We start from the raw sequence: 27,642 nt of genomic DNA, 5'->3' as shown, positions 1-27,642 counted from the left end.
GGGTACGGCTATTCAGGCCAGACTTCACAAAATCCTCACTACGATACCCACTAATCCAGGAGGAACTTAGGGAAAGAGGATGGGGAGTATACAAGGACAGCACATGAAATGCTGGAACTACTACTCAAGGCTCATTTTCGTCAATGTACTCTGACAGACAACATAGACCAGGATGAAATCCCTGTGAGAATCATTTTTCAGGTATTTGAAAGGGGAACTGGGAATCTGCCAGAGAATGTATTGACCAGAGTAAAATCCAATGAGCGGTGAGAACATTCCAACTGTTCAAGTCACCTGGTGCATATGGAATTTTTCCAATGCTCCTGCAACAAGCAGGAGTGAACTTAATAAGAGTCCTATGCAGGTTATTTAGGGTTAGCTTAGCAACAGGAATCATTCCTATTGTCGGGAGGGCAGTGAAGGTTGTCTTCATTCCAAAGCCAGGGAGAATTGATCATACCAAGGTCAAGGATACAAGACTAATCAGCCTGTCCTCCTCACTTCTTAAAAAATTAGAAAAACTGGTCAACATGCATGTTAGAGAGAGGAGGTTAACTAGGGCCCCTCTACACATACACGAACATGCATGCCAAACAGGAAAATTGTGTGAAATTGTACTTCACCAACTTGCACTACACTTTCAGGAAGTAGCCCTCTGCATCTTCTTGGACATCAAAGGGGCTTTTAGCAACACGACCTTAGAATCCGTGGTTAAGGCAGCTGAGGTGCATGGCTTGGAGACCACCATTTGCAGGTGGATTAGAGCCATGCTCAGAGGTAGAAAGGTAGAAGCCACAATGATGCAAGAAAAAATGGTAATCAACACCACCAGAGGCTGTCCACAAGGAGTGGTCCTGTTCCTCTACTGTGGAACCTTGTGATGAAGAACTTATTGTAGAATTAAACTCTAGACAGTACTTTTGCCAGGGACACGCAGATGATCTTGTCATAGTAATACTTGGCAAATTTTCAAGTACAGAGCTATGGCACAAGCAGCATTGAACACTGCGCAAAATTGGTGCAGGAAACAGGATCTAAGGGTCTGTCCTAAGAACACTGTTGTAGTACCACTTACAAGGAAGCAGATCCAAGGCAAATATTGGAATCTCCAGCTTCTTGGTGAAACTCTACCAGTGAAAGGGATAGTGAAATATCTAGGGGTAACAATGGATGAGAAACTATTGTGGACCCCTCACGTAAGGAGGACCTGTTCCAAGGCAAAAGGTACTGAATGCGTACCAGGAGAGCTTGTGGTAAAAACTGGGGCTTCAGCCCCGAGAGTATGTACAGGATGTGCACCACACTAGTAAGACCTATGATCACTTATGGGGCAATAGTGTGGTGAAAAAAAAAACTAGGCCAGCAAGTAGCTGCAAGGATCTTGCTAAGGTGCAGAGATTGCCCTGCTTTGCCATGGGACGGGAACCATGCTGAACATGCTCCCATTACTCCTGTCGGTGAAGATGGAGGCAGCAGCTGGAGCACACAGGCAAAAAACTGGAACTCACTGGGGTATCCAGGATCTCTCAGAAAAATACTGAGTGAGGTAGACATAGGTATGTTTGGGGAAATGCCGGCTGACTATATACTAACTCCTAGCTGCTTCAACAAGCCTTTCAATGAACTAACTAGAAGTAGAGGGCTCTGGGAGAACAAATTTCGACACCATACTGGTAACTGGAAGTATAGAGCTCTGGGAGAACAAATTTCAACACTGTATTGGGGACACAGTCTGGTTCACTGACAGTTCGAAAACTGACCAAGGTGTTGAGGCCGAGGTATATGGAGTGCAGCCTAGGCTGGAGAGTGCAATCTCTCTAGGGAAGACGGCCACTGTGTTTCAAGCAGAAATATCTGCTAGCAGGGTGTGTGTGGAGCAGGATTTGTGTAGGTGCTACAGAGGTCATAGCATTTCATTTATTCAGACAGCCAAGCAGCCCTGAAAGCACTGGCAGCCTCTGCAACAAGATCAAAGATTGTGGCAGAAAGCCACAAAGTCCTTGTGGAGCTAGGAGAAAGCAATAGGGTAAACCTATTGTGGGTCCCTGGTCACTCAGGGATTAAAGGTAATGAGAAAGTCAATAGGTTGGCCAAGATAGGGGTGATGACACCCTTTATTAGACCAGAACTTGTCCTGACAATCACCAAGGCCATGATCAAAATAAAACTATGAGACTGGACAAAGAGACAGCATGTAGAATATTGGGCTAAAGTCCAAAAGAAAAAACATGGCAAGGTATTGACGCCGAAGCCACGTTCTAAGAGAAGTCTCTCAATCCTGGACTTGAACAGGAGAGAAATGAAACTCATGGTTGGACTATTGACAGGCCGTGAGAATTTAAGAAAAACACCTACATATTCCGTAGAAACACTGGAACACGTGAGGCAATACTGACCTTACGACTTATCTTAGAAGAAAGATTAAGGAAAGGCAAACCTACGTTTCTAGCATTTGTAGACTTAGAGAAAGCTTTTGACAATGTTGACTGGAATACTCTCTTTCAAATTCTAAAGGTGGCAGGGGTAAAATACAGGGAGCGAAAGGCTATTTACAATTTGTACAGAAACCAGATGGCAGTTATAAGAGTCGAGGGACATGAAAGGGAAGCAGTGGTTGGGAAGGGAGTAAGACAGGGTCGTAGCCTCTCCCCGATGTTGTTCAATCTGTATATTGAGCAAGCAATAAAGGAAACAAAAGAAAAATTCGGAGTAGGTATTAAAATTCATGGAGAAGAAATAAAAACTTTTGAGGTTCGCCGATGACATTGTAATTCGGTCAGAGACAGCAAAGGACTTGGAAGAGCAGTTGAATGGAAGGACAGTGTCTTGAAAGGAGGATATAAGATGAACATCAACAAAAGCAAAACAAGGATAATGGGATGTAGTATAATTAAGTCGGGTGATGCTGAGGGAATTAGATTAGGAAATGAGGCACTTAAAGTAGCAAAGGAGTTTTGCTATTTGGGGAGCAAAATAACTGATGATGGTCGAAGTAGAGAGGATATAAAATGTAGGCTGGCAATGGCAAGGAAAGCGTTTCTGAAGAAGAGAAATTTGTTAACATCCAGTATTGATTTAAGTGTCAGGAAGTCATATCTGAAAGTATTCGTATGGAGTGTAGCCATGTATGGAAGTGAAACATGGACGATAAATAGTTTGGACAAGAAGAGAATAGAAGCTTTTGAAATGTGGTGCTACAGAAGAATGCTGAAGATTAGATGGGTAGATCACATAACTAATGAGGAAGTATTGAATAGGATTGGGGAGAAGAGAAGTTTGTGGCACAACTTGACCAGAAGAAGGGATCGGTTGGTAGGACATGTTCTGAGGCATCAAGGGATCACCAATTTAGTATTGGAGGGCAGCGTGGAGGGTAAAAATCGTAGAGGGAGACCAAGAGATGAATACACTAAACAGATTCAGAAGGATGTAGGTTGCAGTATATACTGGGAGATGAAGAAGCTTGCACAGTATAGAGTAGCATGGAGAGCTGCATCAAACCAGTCTCAGAACTGAAGACCACAACAACAACAACCTACATATAATGAGAATAATAAAAGAGGACCCCAAATGTAGGAGATGTGGAGTGGGAGAGGAAACTGCATCACATTTGATCTTTGAATGTGAGACACCGGAAATTAAAAGACACAGAATATTCGTATCAACCAGACCTGAAGAAATTGTGTCAAGCAAAGCACTGATAAAGGATCTCCTTGCACTGTTCAAGGGCATTGGCTGGCTTTACTAGAGACACAGGGAACGATACAGCACAGTAAACTCTGTTTCAGTGAGGGCAGCGGGGGGCTTGGCCAATGTTGTTTTTGCTTCCCTAATAAAATAAAATCAAATCAAGTACTTCGTAAAGATAGGTATGAAAGCAAAGGACATTCATTCATGCCGATTTCCAGAGTACACTGGGGGACTCTGCCCCTTCATATTCAACTGTTGCCAAGTGGACAAATGAATTTAAATTTGATCAGGAGAGCTTAGATGATGATCCACGCAGTGGTCAGCCAAGGTGTGTCACAACTCCAGAAATCATTGCAAAATTGCACAAAATAGTGATGGAGGATCGGAGACAAAGCGCATGAAATTGCTCAAGCTTGCCAGATGTCATCTGAAAAAGTACATCACATTTTAATTGAAGAATTAAAAATGAAAAAATTATCTGCAAGATGGGTGCCGCTACCCTCGACGCTGGATCAATGCGCACCCACACACATGTGCTGTTGCCGTGGAAAAATTACACGAACCGAGATATGAATTGTTGCCACACCCGCCTTATATTCAACTGATATGACTCCATCAGACTTCCATCTCTACCCAAAACTGAAAATTTTTCTTGGTGGATACAGATTCACTTCAAATGAAGAACTGATATCCAAAGATGAGAACTATTTTGCAGGCCTGCAGGAAGCTCATTTTCAAGATGGGATCAAGGCACTGGAACACTGCTGAACCAATTGCATTAATCTACAAGGAGACTACATTGAAAAATAAAAAGTTTCAGTGAAGTTCGTACTTTTTTTTTTTCTATTCCGTTCCGAGAACTTTTCAAACCCCCATCGTACATCCTAATCCATAACTACTTCACCCGTGCTATGCCAACCTTTTCGTAGGCCAGCTACAGGATACATTCCTTGCTCCTAAATATCCCAAACTCATGGTCTGACTCAGGTTTATTGATGACATCTTTATAATCTGGACACAAGACCAGGGCACCTTATCCTCATTTTCCACAATCTCAACACCTTCTCTCCCATCCACTTCACCTGGTCCTCCTCCACCCATCACGCCACCTTCCTAGATGTCAATTTCCTCCTCTTAGATGGATCCATCCACACAAAGGCCTCTGGACCAAATTCACAAACAAATCTCCCATGCCATATCCTCACACGCACCCGATTCTCACACCTATCCCAAGAACCAACCACAAAGAACCACCCCCTTGTCACCCAATACCTCTCCAGACTGGAAAGACTGAACCACGTCCTTCATCAGTTAATCCATTCCTATGCTACTCTCACCCCCAATCCCCTGCCACAGGGATCATAACCCTACGGAAGACCCAGATGCAAGGTCTGCCCAATCCAGCCGCACAGCACTATCTACTCCAGTACCGTCAGAGGCTTATCCTACCCCATCAAAGGCCGGGCCACCTATGAAAACAGCCATGTTATATACTAGCTCTGCTGCAAACACTGCACAATGTTTTACAGTGGTATTACAACCACCCAGCCGTCAAACAGAATGAATGACCATCGCCAAACTGTTGCCAAAAACAAACTGGACCACTGAGTGGCAAAACATGCATCATAGCACAACGTGTAAGATTTCATTCGCTGCTTCACAATCCGTGCCATTTGGATCCTTCCCACCATCACTAGCTTTCCTGAGCTGCACAGGTGGGAGCTATCCTTACAGCCCATCCTCCACTCCCATAATCTTTCTCCACCCTCCCCCACCCCCTCAGCTCCAATAGTGTGTGTGTGTGTGTGTGTGTGTGTGTGTGTGTGTTTGGGCACATGCGCGCTTGCGTGTGCTGATGGTGCATGCAGGATCTAACAAAATGAATGGTGTTTCTGACGGTATATTAACATTGCACTGACTTTCCTGAATTATGCTTCAGCTACCTTTGAAATCAATGTCATGCCTCATGACAGACTTAATTTTGCTGTAGTAATTAGAGAGCTATTTCACTGTCTAGAGTCTTTTCAAAAAATTTTTAAGAAAGTCATCTATGATAGATGACTTTATTTTCTGAGCACAATTTGTTTGTCGTCTCCCAGTTTGGCTTCCTAAAATACTTTTTTTTATCAACAAGCTGACATAATAAATCCTATCATCCATGTGACAAATACTTCCATGTTTCAGTTTTTCCTGCTCTATGCCTTGCCGTTGGTGGGGAGGCTTGCGTGCCTCAGCGATACAGATAGCTGTACTGTAGGTGCAACCACAACAGAGGGTTATCTGTTGAGAGGCGGGACAAACGTGTTGTTCCTGAAGAGAGGCAGCAGACTTTTCAGTAGTTGCAGGGGCAAGAGTCTGGATGATTGACTGATCTGGCCTTGCAACTGTTGTGACTCGCCGATCTTTCAAAGTGCCGCCACGCAGTTACGCGCAGCAGCCGCGCCACCTAAGTGGTCAAGCAGCCAGCGGCCGCCAGACTTGGACTCAGTGCTGATTTGAATGTTACCGTGTTCACATGTCTTGTTTTGTCAACTTGCTCTGTGACTTACATGTGTTGTGCCGTTTTGATATATATGTGTTCAACTTGACGTTACAACAATTGGCGACGAGGTAGTGAATTTTTCTTTTTCATCGTTGACCCACAGGTTTCCATGGCTACTTTAGAGCAACTATTGCAAGGTCTCATTGAACAGCTAATGCTTCCCACATCGGCGATTCGCGATTTCGTCGCGGCATTCAATGCGGGCCGTTTCTCGTCGTTGTTTATACCTCCTTTTCCTCCTTACGACGAGACGGCGGAAGACTGGTCTGATTACGAAAAACATCTTCGACTACACTTCTTGGCATTTCATGTCACAGACGAACAAACATTTAAGTCTCTGTTCCTTTCATGGATTTCACCTCAAATGTATCAATCGTTGTCACAATTGGCTCCTTTGAAAGATCCTGCATCTTTGTCCTTTGCTGAAATGTGCTCACTTCTGTCCGTATATTTTCATAAGCAAACACATGTGGTAGCCTCTCATGTTGCCTTTTATCACTGTCAAAAACAACCGAATCAATCCTATCGCACTTGGGCTGCTGAGCTTCACGGCCTCAGTCAAAAGTTTTTTCGGGCTCGGCCCATTCCTGTGGCCCTTCGTGATCAGGTAAAACGGAAGCTGGAATGTCTCACTATTTCAGGGGTCTTGCTTCCTGTCACTTCCAGTCAGTGGTCCTCTCCTGTCGTCGTCATTACTAAGCCCAATGGTGATATTAATTTCTGTGGCGATTTTAAAGCCACTGTAAATGCGCAATACCTCATCGACACTTACCCTATGCCCCGACTTGAAGAATTGTTCACTAAACTTGCGGGAGGCCAGTATTTTTCTAAACTTGACCTGTCCGAAGCTTATCATCAACTTCCTCTCGACGCTGCTTCCCGGCAGTTTCTGGTCCTTAACATGCCTTTCGGCCTCTATCAATATCAACGATTGCCATTCAGGGTTGCCAGCGCCACTGCTCTCTTTCAACGATTCTTGGAACAATTGTTGTTCCCTGTCCCTGGGTGTATCAATTACATGGACGACATTGTTGTCACTGGCTCCACCCACTGAAGAACATCTTCAGAATCTCCGCACACTTTTTCATGTCTTACAGACTGCCGGTCTTAAGTGTAATCTTCAGAAATCACAATTTTTTCAGGCATCTATCACGTACTTGGGGTTTCAACTCTCTCGGGATGGTATTCGTCTGCTTCAGCAAACTGTCGCTGCGATCGATGCCCTTCCTCGCCCTACATCTGTTAAGGAACTGCAGGCCTTCTTGGGGAAAATAGCACACTATCACAGGTTTTTACTGTGTGCTGCTTCGGTGGCTCAGCCGCTGCATCGCCTGTTGCATAAAAATGTGCCTTTTCACTGGTCGGCGTCATGCGATGCAGCTTTCCAGAAATTAAAGACTATGCTGAAACAGGCCCCGTGCCTGGCTACTTATCGACCTGGCCAACATCTCGTTCTTGCCATGGACGCCTCTCAATACGGGGTTGGTGCAGTCCTTGCGCACCATTTTTCTGACGATTCTGAACAACCCATTGCTTATGCCTCCAAAACGCTCACGGATGCCCAACGAAAATACTCTCAAATTGAAAAAGAAGCTTTGGCCATTATTTATGCTCTTCATAAGTTTGGTGTTTTTCTCTATGAGTCCAAATTTCATCTTGTTACAGACCACAAACCACTTGTTTCCTTGTTTCATCCATCAACGTCACTTCCCGACAAGGCTGCACACCGCCTCCAGCGTTGGGCTCCTTACTTGTCTCGTTTCAATTATGAGATTCATTTCCGGCCGACGGCTCAACATGCAAATGCTGATGCACTGTCTCGCCTTCCCATGGGTCCTGATCTGGCATTTGATAGGGACAAACTTTTGTGTTTCCACCTGGATGTTTCCGAGCAGTGGGTTGTGGACGGGTTCCCCATCACCGGGGACCGGCTGGTGGCTGCTAAGGGTTCTGATCCTACCCTCTCCCGGGTTTTACGCTGTATTCAGAAGAGTTCGCCAGATCATCCGTCTGCTAAGACTTCTGATCCGCTGCGAACTACTACGCTTTGCATTACCGCCTCACGGCTAGGGATGGTGTTATCCTCCTTTCCACTGAAAATGCTTTGACGTGTGTTGTGGTACCTGCGTTTTTGCATGCTTTGGTCTTGCGCCTCCTTCACCAAAGGCACTGGGGTGTCTCTCGCACAAAATCTGTGGCACGCCATCATGTGTACTGGCCCGGCATCGACTCTGAAATAGTGCACATGGTCGCTGCCTGCGGCCCTTATGCGTCACAGACCGCCGCCCCGAAGTCATCTTTGTCACCGTGGCCTTCACCTGCAAAGCCCTGGGAGCGCATTCATGCTGACTTCGTGGGACCTTTTTTAGGTACTTATCGGCTCCTCGTAATTGACGCCTACTCTAACTTTCCTTTCATTGTCTGTTGCACGTCGCCTACCACCGCAGCAACCACAAGTGCTCTTGCCCACATTTTCCCTTTGGAAGGCCTTCCCTCTACTCTTGTTACTGATAATGGTCCGCAATTTGCCTCTTCCGAATTTGTGGATTTTTGTGCTGGTCATGGTGTCATGCATGTCACGGCCCCTCCGTTCCATCCACAATCCCCTCCGTTCCATCCACAATCAAATGGTGAGGCTGAACAACTGGTCCGCACATTTAAGGCTCAGATGAGGAATCTCCTGACTTCTTCTGCTGCTGATGATGCGCTTCTCCAATTTCTGGCTTCTTACCGTTTCACTCCCACGGGTGACCACAGCCCGGCTGAGCTCTTACATGGCCGACAGCCCCGCACACTACTTCAACTTCTGCGGCCTTCCACTTCACGGTCACGGGTGCCTTCCCTCGGCCGGTTCACCGCCGGCGACCTTGTATGGGTATGGGGATATGGCAGGCGGCCAAAATGGAGTCCGGGCCGCATCTCACGACACCGTGGCTGATGCCTGTATGAAATCCAGATGGACACGGGTGTTGGAGTGCATCATTCGGACCAGCTTCGGCCTCGTGTGCCAGCAACACCTGTTCCAAATGCCACTACACCACCTTCGGCTCTACCTGATGCTCGGGATCTTGGCATCTCTCATTACTCACAATGCAGCCCTCTCACCGTCATCTCGGTGCCAGCACAAGAACGGTTGCCACCAGGAGACGTGCCCATGCAGGAACCGGATGACCATCATCTATCAGAGCAACTCTACTCGCCTCCTTCTCCTACGGATGCCGGCACATCGCCCATGTCTCCTGTTATATCAACGGGCAGATTGGTGAACAGGGCCCCAGCAGATTCGACCCCTACGTCTCCTGTCATCTCAACCTGTTATCATCGGGGACACTTCCGTCCGTACGGGAAGCCTCCTCCTTGAGACTTTACGGCAAGTCGAACAACACTTATGGACGTTAACAATCTACAGGCCACCTCCATCAAGACCAGTGCAAAAAATTCAAAGGGGGGAAAAGTGTTGTGACTCGCTGATCTTTCAAAGTGCCGCCGCGCAGTTACGTGCATCCTCTATATGCGGCGCTGCCTGCCAGCCATGCAGCAGCCGCGCCACCTAAGCGGCCAAGCAGCCAGCGGCCGACAGACTTGGACTCAGTGCTGATTTGAATGTTACCGTGTTCACATGTCTTGTTTTGTCAACTTGCTCTGTGACTTACATGTGTTGTGTCATTTTGAAATATATGTGTTCAACTTGACGTTATAACAGTAACACTAACCAAAACAGTCTTTCTGTGCTGGTACTGCGAACGGCTGGAAGCAAGGGGAAATTACAGCCATAATTTTTCCTGAGGGCATCCAGCTTCACTATATGGTTAAATGACGATGGCGTCCTCTCGGGTAAAATATTCTGGAGGTAAAATAGTCCCCCATTCGGATTTCTGGGTGGGGACTACTCAGGAGGACATTGTTATCAGGAGAAAGAAAACTGGTGTTCTACGGACCTGAGCGTGGAATGTCAGATCCCTTAATCGGGCAGGTGGGTTAGAAAATTTAAAAAGGGAAATGGATAGGTTAAAGTGAGATATAGTGGTAATTAGTGAAGTTCGGTGGCAGGAGGAACAAGACTTCAGGTCAGGTGAATACGGGGTTGTTGTTGTTGTTGTTGTTGTTGTGGTCTTCAGTCCTGAGACTGGTTTGATGCAGCTCTCCATGCTACTCTATCCTGTGCAAGCTTTTTCATCTCCCAGTACCTACTGCAACCTACATCCTTCTGAATCTGCTTAGTGTATTCATCTCTTGGTCTCCCTCTACGATTTTTACCCTCCACGCTGCCCTCCAGTACTAAATTGGTGATCCCTTGATGCCTCAGAACATGTCCTACCAACCGATCCCTTCTTCTGGTCAAGTTGCGCCACAAACTTCTCTTCTCCCCAATCCTATTCAATACTTCCTCATTAGTTATGTGATCTACCCATCTAATCTTCAGCATTCTTCTGTAGCACCACATTTCGAAAGCTTCTATTCTCTTCTTGTCCAAACTATTTATCGTCCATGTTTCACTTCCATACATGGCTACACTCCATACAAACACTTTCAGAAATGACTTCCTGACACTTAAATCAATACTGGATGTTAACAAATTTCTCTTCTTCAGAAACGCTTTCCTTGCCATTGCCAGCCTACATTTTATATCCTCTCTACTTCGACCATCATCAGCTATTTTGCTCCCCAAATAGCAAAACTCCTTTACTACTTTAAGTGTCTCATTTCCTAATCTAATTCCCTCAGCATCACCCGACTTAATTCGACTACATTCCATTATCCTTGTTTTGCTTTTGTTGATGTTCATCTTATATCCTCCTTTCAAGACACTGTCCATTCCATTCAACTGCTCTTCCAAGTCCTTTGCTGTCTCTGACAGAATTACAATGTCATCGGCAAACCTCAAAGTTTTTATTTCTTCTCCATGAATTTTAATACCTACTCCGAATTTTTCTTTTGTTTCCTTTACTGCTTGCTCAATATACAGATTGAACAACATCGGGGAGAGGCTACAACCCTGTCTTACTCCCTTCCCAACCACTGCTTCCCTTTCATGTCCCTCGACTCTTATAACTGCCATCTGGTTTCTGTACAAATTGTAAATAGCCTTTCGCTCCCTGTATTTTACCCCTGCCACCTTTAGAATTTGAAAGAGAGTATTCCAGTCAACATTGTCAAAAGCTTTCTCTAAGTCTACAAATGCTAGAAACGTAGGTTTGCCTTTCCTTAATCTTTCTTCTAAGATAAGTCGTAAGGTCAGTATTGCCTCACGTGTTCCAGTGTTTCTACGGAATCCAAACTGATCTTCCCCGAGGTTGGCTTCTACTCATGTAATCATACAGTAAAGCTGCATGCCCTCGGGAAAAATTACGGCTGTAGTTTCCCCTTGCTTTCAGCCGTTCGCAGTACCGGCACGGCAATGCCGTTTTGGTTATTGTTACAAGGCCAGATCAGTCAATCATCCAGACTGTTGCCCTTGCAACTACTGAAAAGGCTGCTGCCCCTCTTCAGGAACCACACGTTTGTCTGGCCTCTCAACAGATACCCCTCCGTTGTGGTTGCACCTACGGTACGGCTATCTGTATCGCTGAGGCACGCAAGCCTCCCCACCAACGGCAAGGTCCATGGTTCATGGGGGGGGATATGGGGTTATAAATACAAAATCAAATAGGGATAATGCTGGAATAGGTATAACAATGAATGAAAAAATAGGAGTGCGGGTAAGCTACTACAAACAGCATAGTGAACGCATTATTGTGGCCAAGATAGATATGAAGCGCATGCCTACCACAGCAGTACAAGTTTATATGCCAATTAGCTCCGCAGATGATGAAGAGATTGATGAAACGTATGATGAGATAAAAGAAATTATTCAGAAAGGGAAGGGAGACGAAAATTTAACAGTCATGGGTGACTGGAACTCGAGAGTAGGAAAAGGAAGAGAAGGAAACGTAGTAGGTGAATATGGAATGGTGGTAAGAAATGAAAGAGGAAGTCGCCTGGTAGAATTCTGCACAAATCATAACTTAATCATAGCTAACACTTGGTTCAAGAATTATAAAAGAAGGTTGTATACATGGAAGAGGCCTAGAGATACTCGAACGTTTCAGATACATTATATAATGGTAAGACAGAGACTTAGGAATCAGGTTTTAAATTGTAAGACATTTCCAGGGGCAGATGTGGACTCTGACCACAATCAATTGGTTATGAACTGTAGATTAAAAATGAAGAAACTGCAAAAAGGTGGGAATTTAAGGAGATGGGATCTGGATAAACTGACAGAACCAAAGGCTGTAGAGTGTTTTAGGGAGAACATTAGGGAGCGATTGACAGGAATGGGGGAAATAAATACAGCAGAAGAAGAATGGGTAGCTTTGAGGGGTGAAATAGTGAAGACGGCAGGGGATCAAGTAGGTAAAAAGACGAGGGCTAGTAGAAATCCTTGGTAACAGAACATATATTGAATTTAATTGATGAAAGGAGAAAATATAAAAATACAGTAAATGAAGCAGGCAAAAAGGAATACAAACGTCTCAGAAATGAGATTGACAGGAAGTGCAAAATGACTAAGCAGGGATGGCTAGAGGACCAATGTAAGGATGTAGAGGCTTACTCCACCAGGGGTGAGATAGATACTACCTACAGGAAAATTAAAGAGACCTTTGGAGAAAAGAGAACCACTTGTATGAATATCAAGAGCTCAGATGGAAATGTAGTTCTAAGCAAAGAAGGGAAAGCAGAAAGGTGGAAAGAGTATATAGAGGGTCTGTAGAAGGGTGATGTACTTGAGGACAGTATTTTGGAAATGGAAGAGGATGTAGAATGAAGATGAAATGGGAGATATGATACTGCGTGAAGAGTTTGACAGAGCACTGAAAGACCTAAGCCGAACAAGGCCCCAGGAGTAGACAACATTCCATTAGAACTACTGATAGCCTTAGGAGAGCCAGCCCTGGTAAAACTCTACCATCTGGTGAGCAGGATGTATGAGACAGGTGAACTACCCTCAGACTTCAAGAAGAATATAATAATTCCAATCCCAAAGAAAGCAAGTGTTGACAGATGTGAAAATTTTTGAACTATCAGTTTAATAAGCCATTGCTGCAAAATACTAACACAAATTATTTATAGATGAATGGAAAAACTTGTAGAAGCTGGCCTCGAGGAATATCAGTTTGGATTCTGTAGAAATGTTGGAACAAATGAGGCAATACTGACCCTATGACTTATCTTAGAAGATAGATTAAGGAAAGGCAAACCTACGTTTCTAGCATTTGTAGACTTTGAGAAAGCTTTTGACAATGCTGACTGGCATACTCTCTTTCAAATTCTGAAGGTGGCAGGGGTAAAATACAGGGAACGAAAGGCTATTTACAATTTGTACAGAAACAACCAGATGGCAGTTATAAGAGTCGAGGGACATGAAAGGGAGGCAGTGGTTGGGAAGAGAGTGAGACAGGGTTATAGCCTCTCCCCGATGTTATTCAATCTGTATATTGAGCAAGCAGTAAAGGAAACAAAATAAAAATTCAGAGTAGGAATTAAAATCCATGGAGAAGAAATAAAAACTTTGAGGTTCGCCGATGACATTGTAATTCAGTCAGAGACAGCAAAGGACCTGGAGGAGCAGCTGAACGGAATGGACAGTGTCTTGAAAGGAGGATATAAGATTAACATCAACAAAGGCAAAATGAGGATAATGGAATGTAGTCGAATTAAGTCGGGTGATGCTGAGGGAATTAGATTAGAAAATGAGACGCTTAAAGTAGTTTTGCTATTTGGGGAGCAAAGTAACTGATGATGGTCGAAGTAGAGAGGATATAAAATGTAGACTGGCAATGGCAAGGAAAGCGTTTCTGAAGAAGAGATTCAAGTGTCAGGAAGTTCGTTTCTGAAAGTATTTGTATGGAATGTAGCCATGTATGGAAGTGAAACATAGACGATAAATAGTTTGGACAAGAAGAGAATAGAAGCTTTTGAAATGTGGTGCTACAGAAGAATGCTGAAGAGGTATTGAATAGAATTGGGGAGAAGAGGAGTTTGTGGCACAACTTGACTAGAAGAAGGGACCGGTTGGTAGGACATGTTCTGAGGCATTGAGGGATCACCAATTTAGTATTGGAAGGCAGTGTGGAGGGTAAAAATCGTAGAGGGAGACCAAGAGATGAATACATTAAGCAGATTCAGAAGGATGTAGGTTGCAGTAGGTACTGGGAGATGAAGGAGCTTGCACAGGATAGAGTAACATGGAGAGCCGCATCAAACCAGTCTCTGGACTGAAGACCACAACAACAACATGCTTTATTAGATACAAAGCTATCTTTAGATACCTATGGCTGTTTGGATTCCATCCCAAGATGTTCCACTGAACAGATCATGGCACCCAAAACAAAGGAAGTATAAATTACAAGTGTAATGCTTCTAAACTAACTTGTATTGAAAAATTGTAGTACTTTTCTGCAGGCTGAATGAGAACATTTATCAACTGTTCATCATTTTTTGGCCTTTTCGGCTGACCACAAATAAAACTAGGATCTACTTCATATTTTTGTTATATCGGATTTATTGGATAAAAGTGTATATTTTCTTGTACACATCATATTTCTGTCCAGAATCTTGGACAGATAGATGAGACTTATTACTACTGTGGAAAAATATTGCTGTCTCTTTTCTTTGCATTCTGATCTGCTTAATATGACAATATTTGACATATAATTCGTAGATATTCTTTGATGTTCCAGATTAAGTTACTTACATTGAAGAGTATCACATTGAATGCAATGACTTGGGTATGGTGGAGAAGTAGGTAGCCAGCACAGTTTCTATTACTCAGTTGGTGTTGTGAAAATTAACACACTGGCTCTCAGAACTAATCTTCCCATGCTGTTTTTCCCAGTGTGTGTCAGTACTTCCTTCTGATGCACAGGGCATCTGCAGGAAATATATCTCGTGAATTGTCTTGGTTTCTGTAGCAACTTCTAATAAATAATACATAGCACATTCTTTGCTTGGACAAACACAGATATTTAGATATTTGGTATCAATACATTCACTGTGCATTCACCCAAGAAAAAAGTCTTTATATTTGGAGTTTATATCTGACAGGGGTGCAGCTGAGTGGGGAAGTTACAACTTAACAGGAAGTCATACAGTCTCATATAATGTGTTTTTAACATCTGATAAAATTCCATGTTACTACTAAAATGAAATTACAGGAAATTAAGAAGCAGCCGTGTGCATAAGGGAGGCAAAGATAATAAATGATGTTTACCCTTTGATAAGTAAATGAAAGGCGAAAATATGAAACAGTAAAGCACAATATAAAAGACAAATCAAAAGAAGGTGCAACAGACAAATAAAATGAAAAGCAACCTGCGCAAAGAAATTGAAATATAACATTTCATTAACAGCAAATACTAATATTACGCATCAAATAAGGAGCTGCAATGCCTTCTAAAATATCACACACACACACACACACACACACACACACACACACACACACACACACACACACGCAACTTGCACACACATCAGCAGCCTCAAAGAGCTGAGACCACACTGCGAACAGCAGCACCAGTGCATTATGGGAGTGGCGACTGGTTGGGGGTAAGGAGGAGGCTGGGGCGGGGAGGGGGAGGGATAGTATGGTGGCAAACAGTCAAGTCTTGCAGTTTAGATGGAGGGCAGGAGAGAAGGTGCGGAGGGGGGAGGGGGTAAGTAGCGGAAAGGAGAGAAATAAAAGAAATTAAAAGACTGGGTGTGGCGGTGAAATGATGGCTGTGCAGTGCTGGAATGGGAACAGGGAGTGGGCTGGATGGGTGAGGACAGTGACTAACGAAGGTTGAGGCCAGGAGGGTTATGGGAACATAGGATGTACTGCAGGGAAAGTTCCTGTAGTAACCAAAACCAAATGCGGGAACGCCTTGGGCTGCGGATCAGAGCCGCCAGGCGGGGAAGCGACCAGCGGTGGAGCACGCACCACCGGGTAAACACAGGACGAGTTGGGTGACAGACCAACGACAACTGACAACAACCGACCACGACCGACTATGACCGACACAATAAGGAAGAGATAAACAACGGAGGCTTGTGGAAACCACAACATCAAACACCAACAGTAAATCCACTCGGAACCAGAGCCAGGCAAATGTCAACAACAAGCAACGACCAGAACGCAGTACCGCCGAGATAGAAACGAAATCCAGAGCGAGTACTAGACTGACTGGACTAGGGCAGAGCGGATCCCTGTATACGAAACCGGAGGGAGCGGCTATTGGCCACTGTCTGCACATGGCGTAGCGGTGGTGCCCTTGCTGCGTGAGAGCCGCTGCGTGGAATAGCTGCCGCGGAGGCGGAGCTCTCTATGGACTGACCACGTCCATTTCTTCTGACGTGTGTTCGACTTCCGCAGCGGAAGGTGCTAGAGTTCCCACCTGCACAATTCAGAAAAACTGGTGTTGGTGGGAAGGATCCATATGGCACAGGCTGTGAAGCAGTCATTGAGATGAGGGGTATCATGTTTGGCAGCGTGTCCAGCAACACCGTGGTCAACTTGTTTCTTGGCTACAGTTTTTTGGTGGCCATTCATGCAGACAGATACCTTGTTGGTTGTCATGCCTACATAGAATGCAGCACAGAGATTGCAGCTTAGCTTGTAAATCACACGACTGGTTTCACACGTAGCCCTGCCTCTGACGGGATAGGTGATGTAAGTGACTGGACTGCAGTAGGTGGTGGTAGGAGGATGTATGGGACAGGTCTTGCATCTAGGTCTATTACAGGGGTATGAGCTATGAGGTAAGGGATTGGGAGCAGGGGTTGGATGAGTATATTGAGTAGGTTCAGTGGACAGTGGAATACCACTGTAGGAGCGGTGGGAACGATAGTGGGCAGACATTTCCCATTTCAGGGCACGACGAGAGGTAGTCGAAACCCTGGCAGAGAATGTAATTCAGTTGCTCCGGTCCTGAATAGTACTGAGTTACGAGGGGAATGCTCCTCTGCTGCCGGACTGTGGGACTTTGGGAGGTGGTGGGAGACTGGAAAGATAAGGCACGGGAGATTTGTTTTTGTACAAGGATGGGGGGATAATTACGGTCAGTGAAGGCTTCAGTGAGACTCTCAGCATATTTTGAGAGGGACTGCTCCTCATTACAGATGCGACAACCATGAGTGGCTAGGCTGTACAGAAGGGACTTCTTGGTATGGAATGGGTGGCAGCTGTCGAAGTGGAGGTATTGCTGGTGTTTATTAGGTTTGATCTGGACGGAGGTACTGATGTAGCCATCTCTGAGGTGAAGATCAACATCTAGGAAGGTGGCTTGTTGGGTTGAGTAGGACCAGATGAAGCAAATGGGGGAGAAGTAGTTGAGGCTCTGGAGGAATGTGAATAAGGTGTCCTCACCTTCAATCCAGATAGTAAAGATATCAATGAATCTGAACCAGGTGAGGGGTTTAGGATTCTAGGTTTTTAGGAAGGATTCCTCTAGAAGGCCCATGAATAGGTTAGCATAGGATGGTGCCATGCGGGTGCCCATAGCCATAGCACAGATTTGTTTGTAGGTAATGCCTTCAAAGGAGAAGTAATTGTGGGTGAGGACATGGTTGGTCATGGAGACTAGGAAGGAGGTTGTTGGTTTGGAATCCATAGGGCGTCTGGAAAGGTAGTGTTTGACAGCAGTAAGGCCATGGGCATTAGGAATGTTAGTGTACAGGGAGGTGGCATCAATAGTGACGAGCAGGGCACCATGTGGTAAAGGGACAGGAACTGTAGAGAGTCAGTCAAGGAAATTGTCGGTATCTTTTATATAGGAGGATAGGTTCCAGGTAATAGGTTGAAGATGTCGGTCTGCAAGAGCAGTGATTCTCTCAGTGCGGGCACAGTAACCGGCCACAATGGGGCATCCTGGGTGGTTGGGTTTATGGACTTTAGGAAGTATGTAGAAGGTGGGAGTGTGGGGAGTGATACAGGTAAGTAGAGAGATGGACTCTGGGGAGAGGTTCTGGGATGGGCCAACGGATTTGAGTAGTGACTGGAGATCCTGCTGGATTACTGGAATGGGATCACTGTGGCATGGTTTGTAGGTGGAAGTATCTAACAACTGACGGAGTGCTTCTGCCATGTAATCCTTGTGGTTCAAAACAACGGTGGTGGAGACTTTGTCAGCAGGCAGGATTATAAGGTCGGGATCAGTTTTTAGATGGTGGACTGCAGTTCTTTCTGTGGATGTAAGGACAGTTTGCATGTTGAGGGATTTGGGGAATAACGTTGAGGCGAGGTTCGAGGTTAAGAAATTCTGGAAAGTTAATGGGGGGTGGTTTGGAGGCAGTGGGGGTGGGTCACAAGTGGTTGGAGGAGTGAACTGAGTTAGGCAAGGTTCAATATTGGTCTTTAGTTGAGTTTGATTGGTTGGGTTGGTAGCAAAAAAGTGTTTCCATTGTAGGAACTGGGAGAAGGAGAGAAGGTCTTTAACTACTCCAGCATGGTTGAATTTGGGAGTGGGGCAAAAGGTGAGGACTGATATTTCTGTGGGACTAAGGCTTCTGGAGGAAAGGTTCATAACTGTGTTGTGGGTCTGTTTAGGTTCTGGGTTCTGTGTGGTGGTTGGAGGGATTTTTGGAGGGTGAGGTAAATGTAGTAGGTCTGCGAGACAGGATTTGTCAGCTGTGAGGGAAGTTTGGAGGTGGTTGTAGAAGTGGTGGGCAGTGGTACTCCGAGGCGAGAGTAGGAAGTGAGTAGGATGGAGAGCTTTTTTTTGTGCATGTTGCTCAAGTTCCTGCATGGCAAGGGTTTCAATGTGTGTTCTGGGTTCCAGGAATTTGGGATTGCATAGCAGGAGAATTTTGAGGATGGAGAGGAGATACTGCAAGGAGGATTGGGCTTGGTTGATATGGTTTTGCAGGACTACGTTGGTGAGGGCTACGGATTGGTGGAATCTGAACAGGTGGAGGCCATTGCGGAAGGAGGGGTGGCAACCAGAGACGGGTAATTTGATGGTAAGGCCATTAGGGGGGATTTCATGAGCCAAGCAACAATGCAGGAACAGTATGTGGGACTGAGATCTGGCTAGGAATAAGGAAACTTTTCAGTATTGATGCAGATGAAAGGAGCATGGATCCATGGTGGTGCAAAAAATGCGAAAAATTACGTAAGAAAGTAGGATTACGACCGAAAAATTATGCAAAAGTATGCCCAAATACGAGTGAAAAGTACAAAAAGGACGAAATTGATGCACAAGGGGGGAAAAAACGAGATGAAATCTGAGCAAGACGACGATAGTGAAAGGCGAAAACTCACCAAAATTTGCGAGAAGTCACAAGGGTCAAATTAGAAAATAACTAATCAATAAGAAATATATGTATATTACTGTGGGTAGCAGGTTAAGGGTGGATAGGCGTAAGGGGGATGGCAGATGTGACTGAAAGAGGTGGATTTAGTGGGTGTGAACAGGCATAGAATGGGGAAAGTGTGGGGGTGGGGAGAGATCATAGTTAGAGATGTAAGATCCTGTGGCACCGGAAAAGTGCGGGAGACAACACGCAAAAATCTGGGAATTGACACAGGGAGCGTGATCAGTTTGAAGGTATAGGCGTGATCAGTTTGAAGGTATAGGCTCCATTATATCGATGGGAGTAATGTGGGACCTAAGGTGCTGCACTAACAATCAGTGTGGTCTTGATGCCGTCTGTTGCGCGCAGTCGAGACGGTTGATACAGTGTGGCTCATAAGTGGAGCGTGCAGTGCGGTTTGTAAGGCAACAAGAGAAACACAGGAAAGAAAAGGAAGAAGGAAGGAATGACATTAAGTATAGCAGATGCAAAAGAATTTAGTTACAAATGAAAACAGCACAGGGTTAGGATCGAAGGAAAGCTGTCAGGCATAAATCAAACAATGGAAAATCCAGGATGGAATGTAACAATACCAGAGAAGGAAAGTTGCTACTCACCATATAACGGAGATGCTGAGTCGCGATAGGCCACACCCAGTCTTTTAATTTCTTTTATTTCTCTCCTTTCCGCTACTTATCCCCTCCCCCCTCTGCACCTTCTCTCCTGCCCTCCGTCTAAACTGCAACACTTGACTGTCTGCCACTCCCACCACACTATCCCTCCCCCTCCCCACCCCAGCCTCCTCCTTACCCCCAACCAGTCGCCACTCCCATCATGCACTAGTGCTGCTGTTCACAGTGTGGTCTCAGCTCTCTGAGACTGCTGATGTGTGTGCAAGTTGCATTTATGTGAGTGTATATGTCCACTGCTGACAAAGGCCTTAATGGCCGAAAGCTTTAATTGTGTGAATCTTTTATTGAAGCTATCGCGACTCAGCAATTCTTCTAGATATTTTCACTTGTATAAATTCAGAAAACAATATATACGAAACTTACTGTTCCTGGTGGGCCATGCAATATAATTTCTGGAACTCCTACATCCTGTATTGTCAGGGCAACTCCAGGTAGTCCTCCGATGTTGTCCCATGAAAGGTGAGTAATAAAAATATGTTCTAGTTTAGACAGCTTTGCTTTGTGCTCATGTGCCAGTCGCTGAGTACCTTCACCACAGTTGAACAGGTACCTAGAATAAGAAGTGGATAATGTAGATGTGTAAAAGCTAGGTTAGTACATCATTCACTTCAAAGACCTAGAGTAAGGAGATCCTCGGGGATGTAGTCGACATTACATTAGGTAAAGAAATCATTAACAGTAACACATATTTACAAAACAATTCATATGCTAATGGTTCCTTCCACAGGCAGCGAGAGATGGCTTTCAAGAAAGTGGGGGCAAGGGGAGAGAGGAGGAGGACAAGGAGCAAGACAAGGACGAGGATAAATACTGTCACACCTGTCTGTTTTCACCAGTGATGTCATAGTGGATTCAAAGATGCAACACATCCCAGATTTCAATGTGATGACGGACACTTGCAAACATTTCCATGGAACCAAAATGTATTCATGAATTATAGAGTCACACGAAATTCTTAATATAAATAACCCATGAACCATGGACCTAGCCTTCAGTGGGTTGGCTCACGTGCCTCAGCAATGATTGCAGCAGATTGCTGTACTGTAGGTGAAACCAAAATGGACAGTTTCTGTTGAGATGCCATGCCAGACAAACATGTGGTTTCTGAAGAGAGGCAGTAGGCTTTTCAGTACTTGCAGAGGCAACATTGACTGATCTGGCCTTGTAACATCAACCAAAATGGCTTGCTGTACAGGTACTGTTGATGTGTACACATCGACGTAGCACTTATCGATCCCATCTGGCATAAAGTTTGCCTATAAAGTGAGCGCCTGAGGCGAGCCACAAGAGAGAGAGAGAGAGAGAGAGAGAGAGAGAGAGAGAGAGAGAGAGAGAGTGAACACAGAGCCGCTAGGAGGCATGAGTCGCGCGTGCACTGTGTTTGGAAGCACGCTGGGTGGCAGACTAAGCTGGCAACGCGTAGAACTGAGACTGTTGCTACTGGCGTTAGTGATTCTGACATTCAGTGGCTGATGGGACTCTTGAGTGGACAGCCTTGTTTCTGCTCACGACGGCACTGGAACCATGGACAGTCTTTTCTTTGTGAGTAAATTTCAGCCCATGTACTGTGGTAACAATGCTTCTTGCTGCCTCATTCAAAATTCTCATCAGCTACTTCAATCTGTGCTGTGGGTATTGCCAGCTGCCAGTCCTGAACAGTTTCCTTAGTAGTGAAATGGCCATGTTTTGATGGTTTATCAAGTGTGGTTAAATTTTTTTGTTATTTTATTTACTGGACGAATTAGTTGCTTGAAGTTTTCCAGGCCATAGTTTAAATTGTCATTATTGTCTGGCCTGTATTCCCTGAGCACGCATAAACACGTTTTTGAGGCTTGTTGAATTAAAACCATCTGTCTGTGTGTTTTAGAAGCTTGTCTTGTTACTTTGTGTTCTCTCCCATTTGTACAATGACCTGTCTGAGGAGACGAGCGAGCTGGCCCTGTAGATTGTTGGAGAGTAAAAGGGCTCCTGCCAAGAGCGGCAGTTCATGTGTAATGTAAGGAAACCTGTGTAATCCTGCTTTAAGTATACACCTCCAATTATAACCATTATCTCTTGATGCATTTGCAGTTGTGTGAGTGGTGGCTTAATGTTAAAACCATGAGTTTGTTTAATGATCCTGTGTTGAATTATTACAGAAGTTAACTCTACAGCCATTTACTTGTCAACTTGAATTTGTTTTAGAGATTTCTATATTTCATTAGAGTAATGTTTTCATGAGTAACTTTGTCTTATAATTTTACACTCTATTTCTTTTTTTTATTTTTTATTTTAATTGTGAGCTCATTGGTAGAGTAAGACCAAAGGTGGTATTCTGGCCTAGCTATTTTTCTAGTTGAAGTACCAGCCTTGTTGGATTCTGATTGCTTTGGTAGTGGTTGTTTAAATATTACTGCTTGGTAAAATATGTTTTAGTCTTTTATTATTTTAATAGCTTGCCTAAAAGTTTAACGCTAATGAGCTGATGTTTGTCTACCCTTGCTTAAGACCAAGTCCGGAAGCGCAATCATTCTGTATATATTTTTTTTAATACGTACCAAGGAATGAAACTTGCTCAGAGAGTTATATTGTAATAAAGTCAATTATGTTTGAGAATTGTGGCCTAGTCCTTTCATTAACTGAACTTTTCCTGTGCTAGCGTAAAGTTGCACTACAACTGTGAAAGCAAGAGGAAACTACAGCTATAATTTTTCCTGGGAGTGTGCAGCTCTACTGTGTGATTAAATTATGATTAGATTAGATTAATACTTGTTCCATAGATCATGAATACGACACTTCGTAATGATGTGGAACGTGTCAGTTTAATAAAAGATGTCTGTACAAGATATTACATTACACAAAATATTGCATGACACTAATGTTTTTTTTCCCCCTCCCTTAATTTATATCTAAAAATTCAGCCAATGAGTAGGAGTAGTTGTCATCTAGAAATTCTTTTAATTTATTTTTAAATGTTGGTTGGCTATCTGTCAGGCTTTTGATGTTGTTTGGTAGATGACCAAAGACTTTTGTGGCAGCATAATTTACCCCTTCTGTGCCAAAGTCAGATTTAACCCTGCATAGTGAAGATCATGCTTTCTCCTGGTGTTATAGCTATGCACACTGCTATTACTTTTGAACTGGGTTGGATTATTAACAACAAATTTCATAAGTGAATATATATACTGTGAGGTTACTGTGAGGATCCCTAGATCCTTAAATAGATGTCTGCAGGATGACCGTGGGTGGGCTCCAGCAATTATTCTGATTACACGTTTTTGAGCAATGAATACTTTTCTACTAAACGATGAATTACCCCAGAATATGATGCCATATGAAAGCAGTGAATGAAAGTAGGCATAGTAAGCTAATTTACTGAGATTCTTATCACCAAAATTTGCAATAACCCTAATAGCATACGTAGCTGAACTCAGACGTTTCAGCAGACCATCAGTGCGTTGCTTCCAGTTTAACCTCTCATCAATGGACACACCTAAAAATTTTGAAAATTCTACCTTAGCTACAGACTTCTGTTCAAAGTCTATATTTATTACTGGAGTTGTGCCATTTACTGTACGGAACTGTATATACTGTGTTTTATCAAAATTTAAAGAGTGTCCATTTGCTGAGAATCACTTAATAATTTTGTGAAAAACATCATTTACAATTACATCACTTAGTTCTTGGTTTTTGGATGTTATTACTATACTTGTATCATCAGCAAAAAGAACTAACTTTGCATCTTCATCAATGTGGAATGGTAAGTCATTAATGTATATCAAGAACAGTAAAGGACCTAAGACCGAACTCTGTGGGACCCCGTACTTGATAGTCCCCCAGTTTGAGGAATCAGCTGTTGTTTTAACATTACATGAACCACTTATTTCAACTTTCTGCATTCTTCCAGTTAAGTATGAATTAAACCATTTGTGCACTGCCCCCCTCAAACCATAATGATTTAGCTTATCTAAAAGAATTCCATGATTTACACAATCAAAGGCCTTTGAGAGATCACAAAAAATACCAATGGGTGATGTCCGGTTATTCAGAGCATTTAATATTTGATCAGTGAAAGCGTATATAGCATTTTCTGTTGAAAAGCCTTTCTGAAAACCAAACTGACATTTTGTTAGTACTTTATTTTTACAAATATGGGAGGCTACTCTTGAATACATTACTTTCTCAAAAATTTCTGATAGAGCTGTCAGAAGAGAGATTCGGCGATAGATGCTGACATCCGACGTATCCCCCTTTTTATGCAATGGTTTTACAATGGCATATTTCAGTCTATCGGGGAAAACACCCTGCTCCAAAGAGCTATTACATATGTGGCTGAGAATCCTACTTATCTGTGGGGAACAAGCTTTAAGTACCTTGTTGGAAATGCCATCAATTCCGTAAGAGCTTTTACTTTTCAGTAAGTTTATTATTTTACTGATTTCAGAGGGAGAGGTTGGTGGAATTACAGTTGTTTCAAACTGTACAGGTATGGCCTCTTCTATTAGTAGCCTTGCCTCTTCTAGTGAAGATCTAGATCCTATTTTCTCCACAACATTTAAAAAATAATTATTGAAAATATTTTCAATTTCTGATTGTTTGTTAGTACACTTGTGATTCAGTTTTATGGCACTACAGTCTTCTTGTGCTCTTGGTTGCCCTGTTTCCCTTTCAATAATATTCCAAATTGCTTTAATTTTATTATCGGAGTTACTGATCTCAGACATGGTACACATGCTTCTGGACTTTTTAATAACTTTTCTTAGTACCGCACAATAGTTTTTATAATATTGAACAATTTTGGGGTCAGTACTCCCTCTTGCTGTTAGATACAGTTCTCTTTTACGGTTGCAAGATATTCTTATTCCTTTAGTTAGCCAAGGTTTTTTTATATGTTTTCTTGGAATTATGTTTAACTATTTTCTTGGGAAAACAATTTTCAAATACCCTTAAAAATGTATCGTGAAATAAGTTATATTTCAAGTTTGCATCGGGTTCCTTATACACTTCATCCCAGTCTATCTGCTGTAGGCTTTCCGTAAAGTTTGCAATATTTATATTGTTAATTGAACGCACTGCTTTGAAATTCTGATTTGGTATACTGCATGGAGCTATGTCACGTACTGTAACTAACTGTGCACCATGATCTGAAAGACCATTCTCAACAGGGTAAGCATTTATGTCCTTAAACTTACTTGGTCTATAAAAAAACTTACTTGGTCTATAAAAAAGTTATCTATCAATGTCCTGCCTCTTCGGTAAAATATTCTGAAGGTAAAATAGTCCCTCATTCGGATCGCTGGGCGGGAAGTATTTAGGAGGAAGTTGTCAACAGGAGAACCAAAACTGGCATTCTATAAATTGGAGTGTGAGATGTTAGATCCTTTAATCGAGTGGGTAGATTAAAAAATTTAAAAAGGGAAATGGATAGGTTGAAGTCAAATACAGTGGGAATTAATGAAGTTCGGTGGCAGGAGAAACTGGACTTCTGGCCAGCTGAATACAGGGTTACAAAGTCGAACACAAGTAATGCAGGAGTGGGACTAATAATGAATAAGAAAATAGCAATGCGGGTAAGCTTCTATGAACAGCATATCAAATGCATTATCTAAGCAAGATAGAGATGAATCTCACACGTGTCACAGTAGTACAAAGTTATATTGCCAACTAGCACTACAGACAATGAAGTGATTGAAGAAATATATGATACGATAAAAGAAATGATTCAGATAGTTAAGACTGATGAAAATTTAATTGTGATGGGGGACTGGAATGCAACAGTAGGAAAAGGAAGAGAAGGATGAATAGTAGGTGAATATGGACTGAGGGAAAGGAATTAAAGAGGGAGCCACCTGGTAGAATTTTGTACAGAGCATAATTTAACCATTGCTAACAATTGGTTTTAAAATCGCGAAAGAAGACTGTAAAGGAGGAAGAGACCTTGAGACACCAGAAGGTTTCAGATTCATTATGCAGGGTGAACATTAATAAAACCGACAAACTGTAGGGACAGATTACTGACTGGAAGTAGAGGGAGAAAAGTTCTATGAAGATGTGTCTGGAAATCCATTGTTGCCTAGGTAGACAGTACTGATGAATGAAAGTTACTCTTGCCACAAGCTGTGTGTTCCTTGAGTGCTGCAGGATGTGTGATTGACACAGTGTAGTTTAGCAGCTGCATGGTCTGGTATTCATGTCAGGAACAAGCTGAGATGCTGTTTGTGTCTGGCCAAGCAGGTGGAAATGGTTAAGAGGCAGCATTGCTATACCAAAACAATTACCCTCACAGACACCAACCACATCGGACAACATGTACAGCCATTTTTTGCTGTTTGTAAGATCATGGGTTCTTCCAGACAGACAAACATGCAGTGAGGCTGCAGACTGTGTGTACACCAGATTTGGAGAACTGGATTCTACAAGTTCCAGACTATGATTATGTATATCTTGCATGACAACTGCTACTATCCCTATCACCTACAACAAGAGCAAGGATTATCAGCATGGGGTTTCCCTCTACAGGAAAGATTTTGTTGATGATTTTTGCACCAGACCATCACAATTATGGTTTTCTGACATCAGTCCTCTTTACTGATGAAGCAACATTTACTAGAACTAGCTTCATCAATATGCATCATTGTCATCTTTGGGCTACAGACAACACTCGGGGAAAAGTTGAAGCATCTCATTGGCATCAGTTCAGCATCAATGTGAAGGCATGGATTCTAGGTGATCACGTAGTTGGACCAGTTATTATTCCACATCGCCTCGAGGGAGGAATGGCCAAAATGCACAAAAGAGTGTGGCAATCCATGATGCAGCACGTGAACACATATGTGGACTCTGGCTGCAATTTATTAATTATGAACTTAGATTAAAACTGAAGAAAATGCAAAGGTAGGAAATTAAGCAGATGGGATCTGGATAAGTTGATAGAACCAGGGGTTGTTGACAGTCTCAGAGGGAACATTAGGCAAAGGTTGACTACAAAAGTAGAAAGGAATACAGTGGAAGATGAATGAGTAGCTTTAATATTAATGTGCTAATAGTAAACTGCAGGAGCGTCTACAGAAAGGTCCCAGAACTGCTCTCATTATTAAACGGTCACTACGCCCATATAGTACTAGGGACAGAAAGTTGGCTGAAACCAGATGTAAACAGTAATGAAATCCTAAACTCAGATTGGAATGTATACCGCACAGACAGGCTGGACAGTGAAGCGGGAGACGTGTTTATAGCGATAAGAAGTGCAATAGTATCGAAGGAAATTGACGGAGATCCGAAATGTGAAATGATTTGGGTGAAGGTCACGGTTAAAGCAGGCTCAGACATGGTAATTGGATGTCTCTATAGGCCCCCTGGCTCAGCAGCTGTTGTGGCTGAACACCTGAAGGATAATTTGGAAAATATTTCGAGTAGATTTCCCCA

The 27,642-nt window shown here is 43.4% G+C and overlaps 1 protein-coding gene across 1 annotated transcript in view; it reads right to left on the bottom strand.

Annotated features, from left to right (window-relative positions):
- The window catches only part of LOC126458614 (ribonuclease Z, mitochondrial), a 134,780-nt gene that overhangs the window by 101,529 nt on the left and 5,609 nt on the right, over positions 1 to 27,642 (bottom strand). The window contains exon 2 of the mRNA XM_050095780.1: positions 20,602 to 20,788. Within this exon, the coding sequence (XP_049951737.1) occupies positions 20,602 to 20,788 (187 nt within the window). The remainder of the gene's footprint in view (positions 1 to 20,601; positions 20,789 to 27,642) is intronic.

The sequence above is a fragment of the Schistocerca serialis genome, chromosome 2 (genome assembly GCF_023864345.2).
Source record: "Schistocerca serialis cubense isolate TAMUIC-IGC-003099 chromosome 2, iqSchSeri2.2, whole genome shotgun sequence".
In the NCBI taxonomy this organism is placed as follows: domain Eukaryota; kingdom Metazoa; phylum Arthropoda; class Insecta; order Orthoptera; family Acrididae; genus Schistocerca; species Schistocerca serialis.
This window is presented reverse-complemented; position numbering and strand designations above follow the sequence as displayed.